Source organism: Podarcis liolepis, assembly GCF_965112155.1.
Source record: "Podarcis liolepis genome assembly, chromosome: 4".
NCBI lineage: Eukaryota > Metazoa > Chordata > Lepidosauria > Squamata > Lacertidae > Podarcis > Podarcis liolepis.
In genome coordinates, this window is record NC_139558.1 from 46,420,099 (window position 1) to 46,445,304 (window position 25,206).

The 25,206-nt window shown below is 38.3% G+C and overlaps 1 protein-coding gene across 23 annotated transcripts in view; it reads right to left on the minus strand.

The window, feature by feature from the left end:
* The window catches only part of DMD (dystrophin), a 1,010,042-nt gene that overhangs the window by 286,993 nt on the left and 697,843 nt on the right, over positions 1 to 25,206 (minus strand). For all 23 annotated transcript variants that reach the window (XM_083498284.1, XM_083498278.1, XM_083498289.1 and 20 more), the window contains 3 exons: positions 19,429 to 19,530; positions 14,582 to 14,690; positions 1,588 to 1,826 (listed from right to left, as the gene is read on the minus strand). In XM_083498284.1, the coding sequence (XP_083354410.1) occupies positions 1,588 to 1,826; positions 14,582 to 14,690; positions 19,429 to 19,530 (450 nt within the window). The remainder of the gene's footprint in view (positions 1 to 1,587; positions 1,827 to 14,581; positions 14,691 to 19,428; positions 19,531 to 25,206) is intronic.

Below are 25,206 nucleotides of genomic sequence, written 5' to 3' on the forward strand. Positions count from 1 at the left end.
TGTAGCATAAATTTAAATACCTACAAACCTAGTGTAAGGGCTACATGTGGAGATGAAGGCCCTGAAGACTATGGAGATGTCTGGAAACCTAAAATTATGTCTGTGTGCATGTATTGAGACGAATAATCCTAAGAAGAAGTTTTATGAAGATTTAGAGTAAGAGGCCTGGGTTATGTGACCAGGAGTAAAGACACTGGACACTGCAAATCCTAGTGAAGATGAAGGTTAATATTAACTGTGGTTAAGACATCAACCCCAGCCCTGAGACCTGCTCATATGCATTTCATATACTTTTTGAAAAGCAACCTGATCAATTTATGCTCTAATTTACTGAGGTCATTTACTGAACATTTACTGAGGTCATGTTCAAAGAAAGGTCCTGTAAGGGATATATATATATCCCCCAATCACAAATGGGTAAGGCTTAGAATGATCTTCTGAAATAAGGAGTAAGTGAACTTAATAAAAAATAATAATGCTGAGACACAGCCACAATCAAGTTATGTATCGTAACATAAGATATGATAGCTCCTGGTCACATGTTTTTCACCTGGACTAAAAAAAATGTTTGCACATTTAGATAATATTTGGCATTTGCATTGTTGCCCTTAGCAGAAAAGAGTCAGTGCTAACATAGCACTATCTATGTAAGAGGGCGGGTCCTAAAGTCTAAGATTCTTACCCATGGATCATCATTTTCATACAAGTAAGGTCTAGCTCTTATTTAAAAACATTTCTTTGTATATTATCAACTTTCTGATTGCTTGTTACACATATACTTTAAAAAAAAACCCACCCATGCCTTAAATAGACTAAATTAGAATTTGCATTTGAAGGAGACAATGTTGTATAACAAAGAGTCTGATGCACTCTTGAAAGGATCAGTGGAATGGAAGTGAAGCACTTAAAGTTTTGCTCATGCAAGCTAGATATTTTATATGGAGCGTTGTTAAATCTAGGAGGCAGGTAATTACTTTCAGGCTATATAATAAACAAATTACTTTTATTGCGCCAGAGTTGCTGAAGTTAAAGTTTTGTTTTTGTCCATGCTTCTATATTTCCACATTTTTGTGTGTTTTCAACGATAAGTAGCACTTTAAAAGTTTGCTGACAAAACACTTGCATTAATGAGCTGCTCTTTTCTTTAAGGGGATTGAGAAGCTTTTCGTAATAGCATGACAGCAGGATACAAACCTCTCAGAAAGTTCTTAGAGAAATATTCTAACATAAAAAGGTAAAGAGATGTTGGTTTATTCTGCTTGCATCATGTAATACTCAACCTATTTACTGACTTCTGAGAAAGTAGTATATTGATGTCTAAATATCAAAGTAACTGGTTTGAGGTAAAGGCAATATATAGACTGATCTCATTGTTTTGATCTTTTACCTTTATTTTCACTCTGCAAATCTTAATAATTGTCATATACATTTGAAAACTGGTATAAAGCAGAACAGATTCACATTTAAAATTAATTTGCTGAAGAATATGTGTGCAATGTATACTAATATACTTCCTGTTTAAATTGTTCCATTTGTAGCAGCTATTTCTGTCAGACATAAAATTAAGTATGTAGATGTTTCACATACCTTTTGTTTGATGATCATGTCATTGATTTCGTCAAGATCACCTACAGTCACTATCTGGGATTTTATCACTCGATCCAATAGAGAAAGCCAGTCAGTGAGGTCTGCCCATGCCTTATTGAATTCAGCCAGGGCTGGCACCTCCAGAAGCAAAGATGATGGCATTTCTTGTTTGGAGATGGTAGTTTCCTTGGTTACCAGAGTTTGCGTTACCACAGTAACAGTTTGGCCAGGAGAAGTTACTGAAAGGGAAGAAAAATGCAGTGACATTGAATAAAAAAGCTAAGATCAATAATTTAATTTACTGACATGGTTATTCACTATAATGATAATTTTAGCAAATTCACGTGATGTCTACGTTAACCGTGGACACCAAGGGTATTCTCTTTCCTTTAAAGTCATTGATATGTATTTATTTTTATCTGGGTTTTTTTAATGTAAAATATTTGGAAGCCACCTGCAAGGATAAAAACCTTCCCAAGGCAGCTTACAGAACAAAAGAGTAAAATACAACCAATACAACAACAACAACAAAATCATTAATAAAAACCAGCAACAGCATCAAAGCAAACATCCAATCCAACAAATTAAGATACAGCTCAGGGAAAAGCAAGCAAGAATAGGTGGGCTTTTAGGGGTTTCCTAACATCCTGTAACGATGTGGCTTTTTGGACCCCAGCTAGTAATGAGCTTTGTTTATGATGTTAAAATCAGGCAGGGTGAAGGCAGTTCTTTAAAAAGCTTGTACCCAAACTGTTTAGGGCAAGAGTGGGTAACCTTTTGCAGCCCCAGTGCCACATTCATTTTGAGTAACCCTTTGGGGGGGTCATATGCCAGTGGTGGGCAGGGCCTGGGCTAAAAGTGGAAGGTGAAGGACTAGAAATTTGATCTGACTTAATAACCTCACCCCTTACTAAGGGTATCTAAAATCCACACTAATTAGCTGCTAGTAAGCAATGACTCCTAGGCTGTTAGCCATGGACTCCAAGTCTCATGTTACACACAAAAGTATGCAGGAAACAACCACTGGCATGTAACCTTGCTGCAAAGCAGCAATGGAAGAATATAATGTGGAGTGGGAAAATGGTGGTAGGATTCTTCAGCCCTTCCACAACCCATAATACAGCAGTTTTATTTTGCATTTTGGGTGTTTGTACGCTATCTTACAATTATCCTGAAAATATTATTATCTTATAACTAATATTGTTGCGGGAGCTGAAGCTTGCGTAAGCCACCTTGTGAGTTCCTGACAAAGGTGATATTTGAATGTATCCACACTTCACTCAGAGTAATTCTCATGGAAATAAATGAAACCTCAGACAGAAGAAACACCATGATGAATCTGCAGAAGGAAAACTGGACACCTTCATCTGCCCCAGCTGCAACAAAACATGTATAGTATCTCCCATATCAATCTCTACAACCACAGCTGATGCTGTAATCTTCCAATAGATTTACTTCACCTCCAAAGACGAAGTCAACTCCTCTACCGTCTCCCAAAACAGATGGATGCCAACCACTAGCTACCAGGTAGCTATGTGCAGGACAGCAAACTAAAATTTATTTTACCTGCCTATAATGAAATTTCTATTTTTTCTAGCTAAATGTAATCTCTATATGCTAAGTGCTGCATTTCCCCCTTTAATAAATACTGGATTCAAGACTTGGTAGAAAAAACTATAAAAACCAAGTTCAAAAAAAACCTTGGAACTACTGGCTGCATATTAATCGACCAGATGTGGAGCAACAAAACCAGCTACATTAGGACACAACAGTTTGCTAATGTCTCCATGGCAACCTTTCCTGTTATCTTAGAAGAAAGCATCATAAGTTATCCTGCCATGAGCAAATGGTAAGCTGAAAAGATGCTCCTGTTGATCCTTTCCCAACTTTTTGAATTAGCTGCTATGAGCAGACACAAAGCATCTAGGATATAATTCAACAATTAATGTACTAGATATGCATAGCTAAGAAACAATTTGCATAATCGGTTGCAGGGAGTAAATGTTATTTATATGCACCAGTCTAAACACATAGAATATCTGTGTAAATAACCCCACAAAAATTACTATCCTGCAAGATTATTTATTAGCCTGCTTAGATGCTACCAGAGCTTGCATGTCCTTACATAGTGAGTTTAACCCACTTCTTCTTAGCCGCAACGGATACACAGATGACTAGTCTCTTAGTAGTGTAATAATAAAATTTGCCTTCTATAAAGTGAATGGGGGAAGAAATGACTGGTCCCTCCACAAGGTTGTCCACATGAAAGTCCTGGTTGTCTACGAGTTCCAGGCAAATGGTACAGAGTGGGCTATGCATGTCCCATCTGCCTTAAAAGTTTATAGTGCAAAAGTGGTTGCAACTATGGCCTATGCGGTCCCTCTATGGGGTGCTTTTGTAAACCTCATGCCTCTGGTGACATTGGAAAAAAAAATTCTCAGACGCCTTTTGAAACTACCCTCCTGTGTAAGCAACTCTGCTATTCGTTTAGAACTTAAGACCCCCTCCTTAGAGATCCTGATGTGGAGACATGCCTTTAATTACTGGCTGTCTCTCTGGCATAAATTGCCCAATTACCATCTTATTCAGTGCCTTTGGAGAGATGAATTTACCAGCCCAAAGTCCTGGTTGTCTACAAGTTCCAGGCAGAGTGGTCAAAAAATGCTTGCAACCCAGTACAGTGGTGCCTCTGGTTACGAACTTAATTCATTCTGGAGGTCCGTTCATAACCTGAAACCATTCTTAACCTGAAGTGAAGTACCACTTTAGCTAATGGGGCCTCCCGCTGCCACTGCGCGATTTCTGCTCTCATCCTGAGGTAAAGTTCTTAACCCGAGGTACTACTTCTGGGTTAGCGGAGTTTGTAGCCCGAAGTGTTTGTAACCTGAGGTACCACTGTACTATCTCCCCAAAGGTGAACGAAACATTGACATACAAATATTCTGCATGTATAGACCAACACATGCAGCTGGAAAATATGCAGATTTATCCTGTGCCTACAAAAGAGAGGGGTTTTTTTTGGCAACAGCCACAAACAATGAATATCAGCTGTTTTCCTTCATGAAAAATGGTGCACTTACATAATGAGCATAACTATGGAATCAAATGTCACAGATTTCAGCTTTGCCAACTTGCACAGCCTTTAAAGAATATTTTGAATCTTCAAAGATTGCAGTAATACATTGAAATTGATGTGCTTATATATAAAAATACAGCTCATATTTTCAAAAAACTAAGCAGAAAGTAAAAGAAAGGAATATGTGAACCATATATGTTAGATTGAATTCACCAATTTGTTGTGTCCTGAAGAACTGGCTCAAAATATTTTGCTACATGAGACAAAGAACAAGGTGACACCCCTTTCCATTCTGCAACCGGATTGGAAAGCTGATTCTTACTTCAATACAGTGGTACCTCGGTTTAAGAACAGTCTGGTTTAAGAACTATTTGGTTTACGAACTCCGCAAAACAGGAAGTAGTGTCCCAATTTGTGAATTTTACCTCAGTCTAAGAACGGAATCCAAACGGTGGAAGAGCACCAGCGGCAGGAGGCCTCATTAGGGAAAGAACGCCTCAGTTTAAGAACGGTTTCGGTTTAAGAATGTAAACCGAGGTACCACTGTACTGGCAATGGAAGAATGACCACCACCACACTGAGGGCATCAGCCCAGCTTAAAGGGTGCAAAGCTATTCTCTTCTGTTATTGAACAGGAAGGAATGACAGGGAGGGGCTACCATTGCTGCTCACCCACATACACACACTCTAGCTGCCTCAATCTGCCTAATGGTAGTGGCTGCTCTGATGACCTGCCTTTTGAATGAAGCAGTTTATTTTACTAGAAATATACATGAGAAAATGTAGTCTTAATATAGCATATCAAAAATAACAGCAGTAAGTACTAATAGCCAAACTCAAGTTAGGTTCAGTAAATAGCACTTAGGCCAAGGGAAGTTAAATGAAATATCTTGTGCTATTATCCTAAAGCTCCCCATATTCCACTTATTAATTTACACACACTTTCACATAAATAGATGTAGGATACAATCACCTTCTAAGCCTCTCTGTTTATTGGCTCTGATTTAATAAAGTTAAACTGTGTACCACCTGAGCCAATTTTGAAATTCACAAAGTTCAGTCTTCAAAGCACAGCTAGAAAGCAACCCTCACCTACTTTGTTGCAGCACACACCAGTCAAGTCCTCTGAGGACAATATAAGGTTATAAAAATTAAAATGCATATGCAAAATTAGTTAGATATATCTCTGCAAACTAAAACAAGCAATTTGCAAACTATTTTCTTTAATTCTCAAACTTTCAATAGTACCTACTTCTGCTTACAACAAAAAGAACCAACCCAGTGCCTTTTAGAATCTTGATTTTTATATTTTGCCTACAAGGAGTTTACCTGTGGTGAATTTTTGTACCTACTCCTCCCAGAGAAAAAGATAAGATTGTCTGCACAATGACTGCCATTCCTTTCCACAATAGATAATTTTTTCATTTCACACATCAGTTACAATTTATGGTAGCAATTCCAAAATGTCATCTCATTTCATTTACCATCAGATTAGCCACCTTAAAGACAGAGGTTGGATGCTTTGGAATAAAGTCTTATGACTAATATGTTTTATAAATTAATGCCAAGCAGTGAGCAACAAGGGAATGGGTATATTTAGGGTAAGAGTGAATTTGTTTTATCTTGAAATCCAGGGGCAGGGGAAAAATATTAATGCTGATTTTTAGGTTTTGGATGCTGCATACTTTGCATCAATCACAAATACTTCTTTTTTGAAAAAGTCAGTAGCTTTAATGCTGATTCCATCTAATTTCCCCTTTTTATTTCTCCTCCACCTCAGTGTTTTACTTTTTATTTTATACAAATCAGCATATCATTTCTTGATAGAATAGCTCCCAGATCATCATATCAATTCCTTTCTACCCACATATTTCAAGTTACATTTAACAGCTAGGAAACTCCTTCAGGCCAACAGTAGCTTGCCTGATGAATGAACAGACAGAGCTTTAGACAAAAGTGCTACAATTGATTATTTTTCATTTAAATATATTTTGTACTTCATCATACATCTTCGCTTAGACAAATAACCTGTCTATTCAAGAAACTACAAGAACAGATTATTTTAATGCATTCCAATGTATTGATTAAATTGAACAAGCAAATGATTTTGCCATTAGGCTTCTGCATATTTTAAAAGTAAAAAGGTTTATAGTGACTTACAGTTTTAACACAAATTCATTATATATATACAGTCAATTGTGGAAGAGGTGATGCTCCTGATCTGATGGGACCACACTCACTTCAGGATCACAGCTTGGAATGGTGCTGGCCATGGTTCTGGATGCCCAGAAAAAGCACATTTTTCCAGCTTTGACTGTTAACTGCAGCAGTAGCAGCACCCTCTTTGGGGGAAGGTATTTTGATGTGATGAAAAAACTCTTTTTAATCCATTTTTGATATCCTAAGTCCAACTTGATCTCTGGTTGCCTCTTCCTAGGAATGCTGCCTTGACAGCATTAAGAACCATGAAACATGAGCAGTCCTTTAAAGACTAGTCTTTCATGATATATCAAATCAGTTAAAATTAATTTTGATGTAAGATTTTTGTATAAATCATTTCTCATCTCTTTATATCCAAAAATAAAACATTTGCAGAAGCTGAAACATCTCTCTTATAGACAACATAATCATGTTAACCTTTCTCTGTTCCAAAGAGAAATGTCTAAAAGATATTTCATCACAGCATGGAAGCTATGGGAATACAGCATTAAATGAGGTCAGTGAAGACTAAGTTTGAGCTGTTATTTTTCATGAACTAGATAATTTAAGCCTTTCCATGTCATTGCAGTGTGAGTAAGATGTAGAGCTTGACATATTTCCTATGGATAATGTTTAGAACTACATGTGTGGAATTGTTTCATTTTTTTAATATGTTACATTAAAATGCCTGCACATGTACAGAGTAAGACCTTCTCCCACTGAAACCTGAAACTGTTAGGTTGAAGCAAAACATGAGCATGCCAAATTTACCCAATGTGTTCTGCTAGTAAGCAGAGGATTTAGTTTGAACTTGCCTTTCTGGGTCAATGAACGCTGGCTGAGATGCAGTCATGACATATCCAACTGCAGAGATGAAGGTGGAAGATGAATAGGGGTAGCTTCTGACAGCTGTTTCCCAGCACAACACAACTGTTAGCTCCACAGGGATCATTCCTTGTTACAGTAAAGGTAGAAAAGTCTAGCCAATTGCAGGTAAGAACAGAGTTAATGTGGAGGGGTTGGGAGCAGTAAATAACTGAGGCAAAATGTGTTCTCTTAAAAAATAAAATATGTTTAAATAGATGCTTTGATTTATGTCAACAGCTGAATTAATTCATTTTGATGAAAATTGATCACAGTTTTTCCCCTATCTATGCTGTCTTCTCAGAATCATAGAACTGTAGCGTTGGAAGGGATCCACCAGAGACATTTAGTTCAACCCCCTGCAATGCAGGAATCTCAAATAAAGCAGACATGACAGGTGACCACCCAAGTTCTGCTTAAAACCTCAATGAAGGAGAGTCCACCACCTCCTTAAGGAGTCTGTTACACTGTTGATCAGCTATAATTGTTGAAAGTTCTTCCTGATGTTTAGTCAGAATCTCCTTTTTTGTAACTTAAAGCCATTGGTTCAGGTTCTAGTCGCTAGAGCAGGAGAAAACAATCTTGCTCCATCTTCCTTGTGACAGCCTTTTGGATATTTGAAGAAGGATGTCATATCTCCTCTAAGACTCCTCTTTATCAGTCTGTACATACCCAATACCCTCAACAATTCCTCATAAGGCTTGGTTTCCAGACTCTTGATCATCCTGGTCACCATCCTCTGCATACACTCCAGCTTCTCAATATCCTTCTTAAATTGCAGCACCCAGAACTGGACACAGTACTACAGGTGTGGTCTGACCAAGGCAGAATAGAGTGGTACTATGACTTTCCTTAATCCAGACACTATACTTCTGTTGATGCAGCCTAGAATAGCACTAGATTTTTTGCTGCTGCATCACACTATTGACTCACATTAAGCTTGTGGTCTACTAAGACCCCCTAGGGCGTTTTTGCATGTACTGCGGGCAAACAAGGTGTCCCCCATCTTATATTTTTGCAGCTGGTTAGCTCTGCCGAAGTGAGAACCTTACACTTGTAAGGTAACAAGCTACAGTTCTCAGGATTCTCTATTACCCTTGAAGTGGCATAAAAGTGCTTTCAATGTATGGCATGGATGCGCCTCTTGTCTCTTGAGCACAGCTTAGATGAACAGAAGACTCTCTTGTAGTCTTTTCTGTCCAGGAGGTTAGGTAAGGTTAGTCCAGGACCTGAGGATACAATGCTGTCTTGCAGTTTAATGGCCTATGAGATGGGGCAACTGTTCTCAGATCTAAAGGTTCCCAGTTTGCCTCCTCAACATCACCTAATAGATAGTAGTCATCTCTCCTCCTCCCTCAGTTCTTGCTCAGTTAAGGGTGGTGTGAGCCCAGGGACTTCCCTGCTACTAGGATTTATGTGTACATCACCACCCTCTGGCCACAAGCTCTAGCAAGTGTAAGGAGGATGTCATGTGAATTGCTCGCAAGCCAGAGAAAGAGATATGATTGCTAAAAATCATTATGGGAAGTTCAAACAGCGCCAACTTTTGCTCTGCATTTTTTTAAACCCCCCTCTCCCAATTGCAGATCCAGCAGTCAAAATATTAGGGGAATTGGAGGATCAGCAAAAACTCCTTAGGGAACATATATGGCCCCTCAGGCCACGAGTTAGGCACCACCTGCTATGAAGGTACTGTAAACTTGAATCCCAAGAATCAAATTATGGCGGGTGTGCCACAAATCAGAAAACCAAGGGCAAGCTCTGCCTGTATATTAAGTGATTTGAACAGAACTAGTGAAAGAAGTATGAAGGTGGTTTTTAAAAAGCTAAGCACACTTTTCCTCTTCCTTGTTCCCATACCTATTTCAGTTTAGCTGTTATGAGAACAGATAAACTGGCTTAAACACTCTTGCATGCAAACCATCCTTGTATAAAACCAGTGTCCACAAACAAGTCGCTGCTGGTTGTGGTCCTGCATGCATCAAGGGTGCTGGGAAGGAAAGAATACCTACATCCAAAACTCTGGGTCTGCTTTTCACAGAGAAGAATGAAGTAATTTTCCACACTGAAACCATTCTTGTTTCCAGTCTTTTGCACTGCATCTTAAAAGTATGTTTCCGAATACATAAAATGGGTGTGAACTTTAAAAGCCATAATCTCAATTTCAATAGCTGAAAGCTCTGCAAAAGCAATAATAGCTGAATTATCTTGAAAATGCAATACATATTCATGATTAAAATGCTGATGAGAGAAGTTTTAGAGATAAAGGCATTTAGAGACAAATGTTTAGAGATTAAACATTGCAGAAGAACTGGCTTTAAAAACAGTCAGTTGGCTGCTTCATCTCTGATGCCCAAAAATTTCGTATCTGTACCCATTTACAGCTGTGGCTTTAGCAGGCACTGACACTGATTAAGTAGTAGCCTTGACACTGATTAAAGATTATACTTTATCTTTCTAATCTGGAGTCCCATTAATAAAGTTCACACAGCCAGGACATATTACTCCATTCAAAATCTTCCTGAAAGATAAACTATCTCAAATTCCAGTCTCCTGTAAGTTACTGTTATTGTGGCAGCCCCTGTGAAACTTTCCTGAGGCCATGCTGAAGATGATTGATCAGCTCATCCTGATCTCTCCTCCAAAAGTGACTGCTGCTTGAGAACCTTGTGTCATAGCTCAGTGCAAAAATTCATTTTGATATCATTACAAAATAGTCTCTAAAACAATGTCATGTCTTTCCGATTTTCTAGCTTTATCAGATCTGGACCATTGATTTTGCTTGCACAAGTTACTTGTTAGCATCTAAATAAAGACTGGGTTGTTGTTTTTATTTTGATTATGTATTTAGTGGTTTTATATTTTTATTTTTGTTCTGTGAACCGCCCTGAGACCTCTGGGTATAGTATAGGGCGGTACATGAATTCTATAAATATAAATATTATAATAATAACAATAACAACAACAATAACAACAACAATAATAATGGTAGAAAATATTCAATACAAGCAAACCTCCTATGTATAAAATAAAATATTGGGGAACTATATTTTTAAATTATAGACTTTTTTTTAGTCTATTATTGTTAAGACTATTATTTTGCATATGCTATGATAGAGAAATTGGAGTCATCCAGAGAACCACACAATTCCTTGCAGCTAAACTTCTGGGGGCTGCATGCCGGTGGTAGGCAGAGTCAGTGCAAAAGCAGGTAGTGATACCCCACAGTCTTTCTCTTTCATACACACGTTTATGCGGCTGTCTGTCATTAGGAGTGAACCTTCCTACCGGTCTTACAATGTCATACAGGTGCAAATGTTCATCTGCTTTCCAAGGAGGCTAACTAGATCTCATTGTGTGAGGTTATTTCTAGATTGGGGCAAAATATGTTCAGATCTGCACACTGAAGAATGCTCTTAATACTAGCAAAAGGTCACAAATATTCCTCATATAAAGTATAGTTGTGTATCTGTATTGCAGAAATGAATCCCAAGTGTTTGGAGTGGAATAGGATAAGTTAAATATGAAGTACCAACATACTTTCTATTGGTTTAAATCAGACTTCCGGCTTACATGTTTTATTTTCGTGTTTATTCTCTAAGCTAGTACTGTAACAAATCCATGCATTAAGACAGAGACTGAGAGAGAAAATCTTATAAAACACAGAGAATTTCAACCATTAACTAGCGTATTATGCTTTTATTCATGCAATTTTGAAGGCATAGTGTCAGCTTTTTATCCAAGTCCTTTTCATTATTTCTCCCTGTTGGTGTTGAAGCACACGCTGTGAATGACCTCCAGAGATTCCTCAAGCTATATGCAGAGAGTAAATTGAATCTGAAAGCTTTATTAGATGGATTCCAAAAGAGTAGCTGTGTTAGTCTGAACTCTTTGTCTTTTTATTAGGTGAGTTTGTCTTTCATTTTGTGTCCGATGTCAACTGTCTTGAAAATAAAACTTCTCTTGAAACAGGGTCTTGACCTTGAAAATTCTTCAAATCAAACCACTAAATTCAGTTTTGTACTATAATGTATTTGTTAAGCATGTGTGTCATGAAACTTGCCTCCCCAATGAATTATCTGAAAATCTCTCCCCCGGGATCTTAATTTCCTTAGACGATCTAAAACATTGTCAGGACTGCTACACATAGCATGAATTTCCTACACAAATATTACTAAGGATGACTTCCCAGATCCATTTGACTTGAGCTGGACAGCCATAGGCTATATAGTTTGAAATTCCAGAAAGTGATAAATTCCAATAGTACTGCTGTGCAATGCTCAGCAGTTTTTTTCCTTTTTGCCATACATATGATACTCCATAGTTATGGTACTTTATGAGTGCCTAATGGCCAGTGTTTCACTGAATGGCTAATGTAAACATGAGGTAATTCATTCAGTTTTGTAAGTTTTGAAGACATCTGAAAAGAGGAGGTTGTTATGAAGTCTTACTGCAAGACTGACTTAAGTCTGTCCTTGGATGATAACACATGGGCATGTGGAACATGATACAAAATCAGTTAACAACCAAACCTAAATAGGCCTCTGGCAGTCAGGCAGAAAAGAAGGTTCAGTCTGTTCAATTGAAAATACTATCCAGCTGCATCTGTTTCCTGAGAACTAGAAAGGACAACGATTCTTGCCAGATGACTGTAGACCCCTTCCTCAGCTGTAGACTCCCTCTTTTAGGCCAGGTCCTTAGGTTTTCTGTCCAAATTGTTGAAACTTCAATGCTTCCAGCAGGTGAACATAAACTTCCAAGTATTCCTTGACAAAACCTGCTCCTTATGTCCTAATCTACTTCTTGAATGCATCAAGAGGAACATCTGCCATAAATATTGTTAATTACCGAAAACACTTCCAGAAATGTAATTGGAAAGTTCCTCAGAATGCAATCCTATATATGTTTACTCAGAGGTACGTTCTACTATTTAATGAAGCTTAATCCCAGATATACGTTTACAGACTACATATATAGACTAGGTAGAGAGTTACTCCAATAAAGCACTGGTGGAATGAAGTTCCACCCATATGATTCTGTTAGATATGGGTGCTCACCTGAGTGATTGCATGTATGAAGAAGAGGGACTGTTCATGGTAGCCATCAAAAATATAGCCAGTTTGGACTTGTAACCACCTGGAAAATTGTTTTCTGTGATACAGTTTCCTATGTGGTTCAATAACTTTTAAACATAGCAGGAAAAATATTTTCCTGGAGTTCTGCTTGCACAGTTAAAATTACATGAACCACATAGGGAGCCACTTCTCATAATCAGTATTCCAAGCAGTTTGTATTCTCAGTGTCAAGAAGATCATCAGTGTAATGTAAAATCTATTCTTAAGTTGACACATTAGTTTTCCCAAAAATAAAATGAAAGCCTGCCCTTCCTTCATAATTACAGTGTGATTTCTATTACTGATATTCAAGTGGAATCTTTGGTTAGTAAAGTTTACAGAAATTCGTATTTTAAATGTCAAACTGCTAGCTGGTACAATTTCCATTGGACAATGATTCTCCAAAATCTCAGACGGAGGTCTTCCTAAAATCCTTTAATTCAAAGTACTGGTGAGGTGACTGAAATGGGAACCTTATGCATGTGCTGAGACTTTTGAAATAGCATTCAGCCAGATAAGTGAGAAAAATGTCCTAGTGAGAAAAATGGGTTCTGTTTATTACGCTGGAGGGCATGCTACTGCTATGGGACATTAGGAATGGTTGTACTGCTCTTTCCACGTACCAGAAATCCTTAAACAAATGTGTGAGCAAGGACAATATTAAGCTCAATACCATCAAATTGCCTTTCAATTATAAGCCTCAGACCTAGGAATAGTTATCAAATCTCACTAAAACAAAAGATGCATACTAAGAAATAAACATGGTTTAGATTACAAAAGTAGTATCTTAAGGAATATATTAACCCATTATTATTCCAAGAGACACAATGCCTGAATCAGAACATCAATCGACAGAAAACCCTATTGACATTTGCTATGATTCAGAAGTAAACAGCAGGGTTTTTCTGGGAATGCAGCAGGGCAAGTGAAAAACCTCTCAGACCTGTGGTTAGAAAGCATGCGACAAGCAGACGTGTGGATGAGCCCATATGCAAAAAAACAGAACGGAGGTAAAAGCAATCAAGCCATTACTGAACTGCAACATCAAATTGAATGAAAATTTAATTCCCAACTTATCTTTCAACTTTCATCTAGCACATATAACAGGAAGTAGCCTTCTTTTAAAAAAGCTCTTATCCAGCACAACCTATAAATCAATTTGTGAACTAAATTTAATAATTCCATTGCAGTGGTACCTCGGGTTACAAACACTTTGGGTTACAGACTCCGTTAACCTGGATGCAGTACCTCGGGTTAAGAACTTTCCCCCAGGATGAGAACAGAAATCGCGTGTTGGCGGCGCGGCGGCAGCGGGAGGCCCCATTAGGTAAAGTGGTACCTCAGGTTAAGAACGGACCTCTGGAACGAATTAAGTTCATAACCAGAGGTACCACTGTACTTTGTCTTAGGGTATATCTGCACCACAGATGAAGTAATACTAATTCAATAGCTATTCTTCCTTCTTAGGAAACAATGTAAAGTATTTTCAACACCCTCCTCAAAGTATGATTCTAAACATTCTTGGAGGAAGGCCATGACAACTGAACTAGTTTCAAATCACTATGCCTTTGTAGTGTGAATATTCCTTCAATAGGCCAATAGAGCAGCCATAGAAAATAATAAATATAAGTGTTCTTTGTATGGCTTTCAGCATCAGCTTTCTCACCAGCGTTAGAAATATACCTTCATTTTAACATTTACATATAAACTTTGAAGATTACTGAAACATCAAAGTACTTACCAACAGCAGATGATACAATTCCTGAGGGCCCAGACACTGGCTTTCCTTTCAACACTTGTATTAAATGGTTTACTGCTTTCCAGTCAGTATTTAAATCTTCTAATTTTCTCTGAAATGGGAAGACAGATATATTAAACATTTCATAAAGACCTGGGATGAAAAAGTATCTTGTGTACAGCACAGCTTTTTATATTATATGCCATTCTGTTAAAACATCACATATGATAATGAAGCAGAAAATTGGAAAATTTAAATTTAAATTTAAAGCATATCTTGACTTGGGAGTAATCTGAACTGCTCTGTGCTGGGAAATGGGAGAAGAATCCTGGGCATTATTAAAGCAGGTAGAGGAAGTTCCAATAACATAACATGTAGTTCCCTTGCAGGCCAAACATTACTCCATTTGTGTGGTTAACAACAACTTCTGGTTTAAAAAATAATAAATTAGCAATACTTCAATTGATGTCAATGGAAGTTTCCCCTCAAAAACTAATTGTAGCACAGGAAAGGAGATTTCCATCTTGATCATGGCTGATGAGGGTATAAATGTTGTAAAGGTAAAGGGACCCCTGACCATTAGGTCCAGTCATGACCGACTCTGGGGTTGCGGCGCTCAACTCACTTTATTGGCCGAGGGAGCCAGCGTACAGCTTCCGGGTCATGTGGCCAGCATGACTAAGCTGCTTCTGGTGAACCAGAGCAGCGCACGGGAACACCGTTTACCTTCCTGCCAGAGCGGTACCTATTTATCTACTTGCACTTTGACGTGCTTTCAAACTGCTAAGTTGGCAGGAGCAGGGACTGAGCAACGGGAGCTCACCCCATCGTGGGGATTTGAGCTGCCGACCTTCTGATTGGCAAGTCCTAGGCTCTTTGGTTTAACTCACAGTGCCACCCGCTTCCCATATAAATGTTGTAGTCCCAAATAAAATTGATCACTCTACCCCTAGTAATAATTTTATTAAAAAACAAAAACAAAACCCAGGGATATTGATGATAGATAGATAGATAGATAGATAGATAGATAGATAGATAGATAGATTACTAAGCTAACCATTCATTCCCCACTGGAAACAAATGTAGCTTCAAAAGGACTGCAAAACAGGGATCCTGTATATCTTTGAAATTCAGTGCCTTTTGTAAGTAAGCAAGAAAGAGAAGATAATATCCCCACAGACTCTTCTATCAAATGTATTATTATATCCCCAAACAGAGTGGCAGTAGCCAACGTTCACATGTAGTATGCGGTATTTTAAACACAATTTGACATTTCGTGAAAACAAATAGTCTAAATTCTGAAAACAGTATTATTCCCCAACTAAAAATATATTTTTTTAAAGTAGCTAAGACATTGAGGATGACTGAATGTATGTGTAGCTGAAAACTTCTCATAATGTCAAGTACTGTCAATTTACAGTACTTATTTGAGGAAATGGGAACTGGCAGATTTGACTGCCCTCTTTTCTGTTTGCCCTTATCAATTACTTTTTGTCAACAAGATCTAAATATCTTACCTCTTGTGCTAAGTATTGTGGGACCCATTTTTCCTCATTTTATTACAGTTCAACTCATTTATTGAGGAACAAAGAATTTTCAAACATATGAAGGAAGAACAGTGAAGAATTCTAGGCTACTATTTTGTCATCTGACAAAACAGTAGCACTAAATATGCCATTTGAATTATAGTGTTCAGGTACTGCATTCTTATGGTACAGATTAATCATCATTATCAAACCTTTTATTGGCATCACATACAAACATCCATAGTAAATCAATACAGAATTACCACCTCCCCAATGTCACAGAACATTTGTCAAATGAAAAGAGGCAAAACAGTCTAACGTTACATCTCTAGGTCTCTAGGGAGAGTACAGATTAATAGTATGATGAGACACAAAATTCATCAGCTATTGATAACATTGAATCTTCTACACCCTCAAGCACATTTTAATTGTGAGAAGAGAGAATTAGGATATGTATGTGAATGAGTATGAGTATGCTTGTTCTGGTATCCATTGAAATACTGTCTTGGAGCTCCCATCCACTGCTGTGTGTGGCCTGGTGCCTTCGTTTACATCTAGCAATCTGTACTAAGCACATCTGGAGCCATAGGACCTAGCAGGGAGAGATGAAGCAGTGACTTGCATGCCCCACACTCATACACAGGGACCCCAATCAATGGCCACTGAATACCAGTCACTCAATCCAGGGGTTGCCTAAGTCCCTAGCTCTGATGTGCACATTTGAGATGCATGGGCTAAGATCATCTAACCAGGCTTCTGTGAGAAGTGATGGAACAAAACTAGTGCTAATAAGTAGCAAGATGTGAGATGCAGACTAGGATGATGTGCTCACTCCTTTCCCCAATGTGTCCATTTGCCCATTGCCATAAGCATTCAGGTAGGCTTCTGTGCAAGATAAGATGGGATAGGGAGCAGTGGTAGTTGCTTCTGATCTTTGAAATGATAACCTGCCTTCTTGACGCAACAGGTACCCGACCCTGCCAATTACAGATGCTAGGCCTTGCAACAAGTGCTGCAAGAAGTGTTCCATCTTTTTTATTTTTCAGGGTCAAACTGTGCAACACTGCCTAATAAGGATGCCAAATTTATTACAAGGAAAATACCATGTTACTTGCAATAGTCTACCAGTAGAATTATTTAATATTATCTGTATTTATTGAAATAAGCTTCAACATATATAAGAAACATGGCTTTTGAGCATACTGTACTCTTTAGTCTAAATGTTTCTTTTTATCTATGTAGCAAATTAAATCAGCTCATGTTTTGTGTAGAAAGGACTATTAGTCATCCTTGTAATAAATACACAGATGAGGGATATGTTCCCCCACCATAGGAAACTGCTAACTTTATTTATTTTAAAAAATATTTCCATTATATATTTGAAAGCAGTGACGGTATTCTTGTGTAATTGCACATGGTAAAGAGATGAACTGTACTTGAAATTACCATAGATAGCTATGAGCTGTATGGCTCACCACTGAAAGCTTATGCTATACCTCCAAGAAGAAAAGTACAAATACCTGTAGGATTTCAAACATGGTACTACCAGCAGCTGAGATGGGGAGTCACCAGTGAAATGGGACAGAGTTAAACATTCCCATATTCCCACACTGCTACTACTGGGGTGCCAACTTGAATAAAATAGGGGGGCAGCTAAGCCCAACTCTTCCTGGCATCTCAACTTCACTATGAAGTGATATAGTCTTGGGAGGACTATATTTTAATTTGGGCAAAAGATATGGATGTGAGGGTTTGAATTAATGGATTGGATTCCAGACTTGCTCCTTCCATTCACAAAAGGAACTGGGATACAATGGAGGCTTTCTGATGGAGGAACAGGGTAGTTTTCACCAACACCCCTGCGGCCACCAGCAGCACTCTCCACACTGTTCTAGAGGTCTTCCAACCTTCGAGAGCAGCTTTTGGGGAGATATGGGCGGGTGCCCAGGGAAGGAAGATTGATAAATATTGCTTCCCTGAAGCTTTATTTCCTATGCAAACAAAGTTGAGCATGTCTCGATTCAATCCATTGTATTGTATCTATAGGAAGTAAATAATATTTTAAAAATTAAACAGCTCACATTTTAAAATTAAAAAAGCAAACATGAAGAAAAAATAGACATAGTATGATACACTGTATAAGCAAGGGCAAACTTCTTATCACAGTCTATCAGTCTATAGAAGTCTGAAGCTGATTTAAACTAAGGTCCTACATTTTATCCTGCTTCAATGCTGAATATGGTATCTGCAACAGAAATCTGATTTAACAACAACAACAAAAATTATAATGACCCATCAAACACTAGATCCTCAAACATACCCAGAGCTACTTTTAGCAGAAGGGGACCCGTGCCGCTCAATTTGATGGAAGAAGTGGAAAGGACCTGGCACAAGGCAGTCTATGAATGGCAAATAAAGAAAGGACGATGGCATAGAAGGTGGCTCAGCCTCCTCCCTTTCTCTCCTACCCACCTCACACACTATTCACACATGATGGGCAAAGTTTTCCCCAGTTATTCTTTTCTAAAAAAATGTTTAGGGATGTTCTCATTTTCCTACACATATTGAAATACTGCCCCTCAATGAGGCCAAACTTAGATTCACAAAATGTTTAGGGATATGTGTACCCCTGCGTCCCCCCAGAAAAAAAGATCTGGTTTTCCTTGGCAGAATTGTAGTTTGTGTTTTGAATGGGACAACTTTATTGATCAGGTGGAAGAAACTGAAAATTGAATAAGATTTAGAGAGGCTTTGCATCAGCTGCCAACATGTTATCATTCCCAATTCAAGGTGTTGACTTTAATGTATAAGGCCCTGGGTGACTTGAGACCCTACGCCAACCTGCCCATGGATTAAGATATGCAGTTAGGCCCTTCTCATGATGTAGCCCATAAGTGAGGCACACTGTGTTGTGACTTGGGATACAGCCTTTTCGGCAGTGGCTCCCTAGCTATGCAACTCACTCCCTCCTGAGATTTGATTGGTGCTGTTGTTGGCTATCTTCCAACAGCAATTATTTATTTTTATTCTCACAATGGGGACTGATCCATTATGAGCTGAGCTGGAAACTTTATTGAATTATTGGGGTTTTTATATTTTACTTTTTAAAATCTGCTCTGGGATCATGAAAGTGATGGAGGGTGGGATATAAGAATAAGCAATAAAAATGAAGTCTAAAAAGCTTTAGCTGAAAGCATAACATGTATTTCTCTGGTACCTTAGAAAGACTCCAAGTTTCAAATACATTGCATCAAGGACAATTGTACAACAGGGGAGGCATAACCCATTATGCAGTAATAGATATTACGAAGGTTGCTTCATTACCGTTACGGGTTGAGTGGCTGGTTTTTCTTTGTATAAATGACGCCCTTTAGACAAAATCCCTTCCACATCCGGCTGTTTAGCTATCACGGCTGCTTCAATTTCCTGAAAAATAAAAATACACAGTGTAGATTACCTCTACTCTAAGCAATAAAATCAAAGTCTGAAGGCTCCCTGGGAAGCTGTATACACCCTGTAGATTAGTTTCTTCTTTGGAGTAGTAATGGGAATAGTTCAGCAAAACAGCAATGAAGGAAACGGGGAGATTATTGCAAAATAAAATACAGGTCATATGGCATAAATGTAGTAAAATAAATAGTAATATAGGCAGTCACCCATGAAGGTTTCAGTAAACCAATGTCACAGAATTTAGTCAAAATGCAAACAAGAAATGGCAAATCATTTAAGAGAAACTATTCCACACCAGCAGCTGACCTTGCAAAAATTGGGAGAGGTTAATGGGACCACAGAAGACTCTTTAAACAGCTTTCCTAAACCATTCTCTTAATAAAAAACCGCTTGGTGGTGTTGTTGTTTTGAAATGCATGGATTCCGTCTTATTAAAAATAACTTAGTTTTATGTTAATTTGATTTAAATTGGTTACTTGTCAGTGTTAGGAAAAGAACATATTCTTCATAGTTAATGTCAGGAAAGCAGAAATTCATTACTACTGAGGGACATCTACTTAAGGCATGAGCAATCTAGAGCCTTTTGGAAAGCTGGCCCTGTTGGTGGAATACCCAGGTCCACAAACCACTGATATTGCTCTAAAAATTCAGACCCAAAACTGGCTAGTAAAGAGCTGGAAAAACACTTCATGTTAGGGCTTGGGATGCTACTGTAAAGACAAAAAACACAGGGATCTTATTTACCGTAATTATCAGAATTGCCAATTGCTTAGGAGTAAGCCCCATTAAACTCACTGGAATAAACTGCTGAGTAGGGATGGATTGGTCTGTAGCAGGCATGTTTCATATGAGTTTAAAAAGGGGGGGATGTTCTCTTTGTAAGCTCATCAGCACAGTGCCATGCTCTAACCAACTGAGCTATCCAAGCTGATATAACTAGTAGGCATTTTAACAAAACAGAATTTTAAAAAAACACAAGTAGCAGGTCTCAGAATTCTCTCCCAAGCGCAGCCTGTCTTGCTTTTTCTCTATTGGTTGATTGTAAATTGGTTAAGAAAAAAACCCCTTCCTTTTTAGGAAACTTTAGGCATCACTATTTTATGGAACTGATTTCACCTGACTGATTTTTTAATAATCTTCATTCCTTATGTATTCTGTTATTTCCTGCTGCAGTTTTAGTATTAATGTATCATTTTATCTTGCAGGCACCTTGAACTTTTTGGAGGAAAGATGGGATATTAATATTTTAAATAAACAATCACCCTTTCACCTGAGACATGTATGTAAATGGCATTAATGTTAGAAGGGATCCCTTTTAATTTAAATTACAAGGAAAGGGCCATGACTAAAATAACATTTGACAGATGGGGCTTTTTCGTTATACTTTTTCTAAAGGGAAACCTCACTATGATGCAGTGCTATATGGCTTACTGAAACAGTTTTTTCTTTTCTTTTTCCTTCTGTAGTTTGATCTACTTCTGGCAGCTTTTTCAAATGCTTCCTTTCTGTTATGCCACTAGCTATACACAGTGACTATCTTTCTTTTTTATCCCATCTCAGTTATCTGTCCCAGTAGACAAAACTGTACTGCAAAAGTTTGACACTAGACAAAATTGTACAGCAAGGTGTTCACTGTCTTGGAATTCAACCAAATCATGTCAATGATGGAGAAATGAAAAATGCATTCTGCTTTTTAAAGTGTCCAGTTCAATGTCATTCTAAATATTTGCAAAGTATCATTTCATTCTTCAGCTTTCTGTTGTCAAGTTGCTCTTGATGTTTGCCTGACAGTTTTTCTTGGTTTTTTTAAAACCTTTCATGTCCTAAAGTCTTCTGTCTACTAGTATTTATCCTTTGGCATATTTTATCAAGTATTTTATAATTCCCACTTTCAAATAATTAAATACCTTTTCAGTCCAACTAATAGGTTTTTATTCCTGATTAGTGTATTTAGAATAAGTTAGATTTTCCTTCTCTTGCTATTCCTTTATTATTCTGTTTACCTTGACATACTTCAAAATACTCCAAGAGACCAACTAAAATTTAGATATTTTAAAAACTGATATATATCCACCCTTCCATACCCCATGCAAACAAGGAACAATAAGTCACTGCAATGTAAATGAAGGCTGTGTATTAATGGTTCAACTTTGAGTAAATCTTAGTTGAATATCACCCTTAGAAACTCCGCTGCACCATCCTTGTAAACCTTTGTTTTAGAAAGTTTCTCAAAAGTAAAGCCCATTTTCAAGCTGAACCTATTTTTCCTCTGAAGCTTAAGTTTAAGACCAACATTGAAATATACTGCACTGTCAAAACATTTAGAGGTTATTAACCACTTAGAGGTTTTTCTTAATCAATCAATCAAGTGGTATATAAATTTTGTTAAATAAATAAGTATCAAAACATGCTGGGTTCCAGGTTAAGTTACTTCCTCTTAGTTCCCATTTCAATCTTAAGTAGTCTAGCCATGCCTACCCAAAAGTAAGTCCTATTGCATTCAGTTTAAAATTTAAACTGTTTAAAATTTTAAAAGATGATGCTGTTAAGGTGCTACACTCAATATGCCAGCAAGTTTGGAAAACTCAGCAGTGGCCAGAGGACTGGAGAAGATCAGTCTACATTCCAATCCCAAAGAAAGGCAGTGCCAAAGAATGCTCCAACTACCGCACAATTTCACTCATTTCACATGCTAGCAAGGTTATGCTTAAAATTCTACAAGGAAGGCTCAAGCAGTATGTGGACCGAGAACTCCCAGAAGTGCAAGCTGGATTTAGAAGAGGCAGAGGAACCAGAGACCAAATTGCAAACATGCGCTGGATTATGGAGAAAGCTAGAGAGTTCCAGAAAGACATCTACTTCTGCTTCATTGACTATGCAAAAGCCTTTGACTGTGTTGACCACAGCAAACTATGGCAAGTTCTTAAAGAAATGGGAGTGCCTGATCACCTCATCTGTCTCCTGCGAAATCTCTATGTGGGACAAGAAGCTACAGTTAGAACTGGATATGGAACAACTGATTGGTTCCAAATTGGGAAAGGAGTACGCCAAGGCTGTATATTGTCTCCCTGCTTATTTAACTTATATGCAGAATTCATCATGCGAAAGGCTGGGCTGGATGAATCCCAAGCCGGAATTAAGATTGCCGGAAGAAATATCAACAACCTCAGATATGCAGATGACACAACCTTGATGGCAGAAAGTGAAGAGGAATTAAAGAACCTTTTAATGAGGGTGAAAGAGGAGAGTGCAAAATATGGTCTGAAGCTCAACATCAAAAAAACGAAGATCATGGCCACTGGGCCCATCACCTCCTGGCAAATAGATGGGGAAGAAATGGAGGCAGTGAGAGATTTTACTTTCTTTGGCTCCATGATCAGTGCAGATGGTGACAGCAGTCACGAAATTAAAAGACGCCTGCTCCTTGGGAGAAAGGCAATGGCAAACCTAGACAACATCTTAAAAAGCAGAGACATCACCTTGCCAACAAAGGTCCGTATAGTAAAAGCCATGGTTTTCCCAGTAGTGATGTATGGAAGTGAGAGCTGGACCATAAAGAAGGCTGATCGCCGAAGAATTGATGCTTTTGAATTATGGTGCTGGAGGAGACTCTTGAGAGTCCCATGGACTGCAAGAAGATCAAACCTCTCCATTCTGAAGGAAATCAGCCCTGAGTGCTCACTGGAAGGACAGATCGTGAAGCTGAGGCTCCAATACTTTGGCCACCTCATGAGAAGAGAAAACTCCCTGGAAGACCCTGATGTTGGGAAAGATGGAGGGCACAAGGAGAAGGGGACGACAGAGAATGAGATGGTTGGATGGTGTTCTTGAAGCTACTAGCATGAGCTTGATCAAACTGCGGGAGGCAGTGGAGGACAGAAGTGCCTGGCGTGCTCTGGTCCATGGGGTCACGAAGAGTCGGACACGACTAAACGACTAAACAACAACAACAACATTGCATTCAGAGTAATCCAGGTAAACTGGGTTGGGACTGAGTATACATGGCTAGTATTGCACTGCACTGTCAGTCATGATTTAAGTCCCACTAATTTCAGTGCATACCACGTGCAGTAAATTTACAATGGTTTTCTATACATATTTATTTGGAAGTTAATTCCAGAGTGCTCAGCAGGATCCAATCCTAGTTAAGTGTGTATGGGGTTGCAACCTTAATCTGCGCACAGTCCTTAAATTTACTTTTTACATTTATTGTTAGCACTTCTATCCCATCTTTCTGTTAAAAAAATATACAAAAGCATACATTTTGTTCAGCAGTCAACAGAAGCATTTTTAATTTCTGACACACAAAAATCCATTATTAATAGCTTGCTAGCAATGTTCTCAATGGATTTATTCTTTGTAAAACATATGAGTGCATGAGTGAACTTCACAAGAATGCATAGCTCAGAATCAGTTTTAGGGGCCTAATACTGACATCTTGTTATAGTCTTCCATGAATAAATCCTTATTGTTTCCTTTAAAAATCCTTTTGTTTTCATTTATTTCAAAGACGAGGAAGAAAGACAAGTTGCTTTCACTTCTGGATGATATTCAAAGGCTCATAGATAGACTTGTTGTGAATGTTATGATGATCCTACAGTTTCTTTTCTGAAATACTTCAAGCTTTTTAAGTATTTGTAAACGCCACAGCAAATTATTTATTTTGAAATTAAAGTATTTCACAAACTCCCAGATGTTTTTCTCCTGCACTATTTTCCCTAAGCAAATAAAATCCTAGACATTTTAGAACATTTCTGTTCTACTTCCATCTTACTTGCAATGTATTCCCAAGTTTGAGAATAAACAGTGTAACATTAATATAGACAGCTTATATATGCATTCATTTCATATAATCAATAGTCAGTGGCATAGTGTGGGTTGTCAGCACCCGGGGCAAGGCAAATAATTTGCGCCCCCTAACCCTAACCCCCAGATGTTGCGCCCGGTGCGGCCGGCCCCCCCCTGCACCCCCTACGCTATGCCACTGTCAATAGTTGATACAAATAGGTGATTTATTCGTAGCTCTAGCAGTCAGCAAAATGGCTAGTTATCTACCTTACTATTTTGATTTACTTGCTCAGTTTTTGCAAGCACAGATCTATGAATCACCATTCAGCTCTAGAACCAGTTTTTGGTAGACATTTTTGGGGTGAGTTATACACAGCTGGGGCTCATGTCTGCTCCATGCTGCAACTAGCGAGGTCAGATACAAACACAGTGTGGCTGGGAGTGGCCTCGTGGCCTGGCCAGATATCTGATCCTTTCCCATCTTCTTCCCTGCCCACATAAAGAGCAAAGATTGCTAAAAGAAGGAGGTCAGAAGGAAGAGGCTACAGAAAGGAGATTGAAGACTAATGGGAACACATGGACAGGCTTTGTTTTATGTCAAGTGACTTTTTTGGCAGGAGCTCCATTCTACCTCAAATCAGCAACTTTTGCACCAAGAATTGAAGGCCATGACAGTTCAGCACAGCGTGACTTCTGCTTACCTAAACTTAAGATAATTACACAGCCTTCTTTCCATGACTAAGTAGATAGTGCCCTCCTACTCATATATACTGAAAAAACATTAATTGCTCTTTTGTGCTAATTGTCTAGAATATAGTCAGTCTTCCCTGCAGAAAGTAAGTTTTTGGAAAGATTCCTCATGAA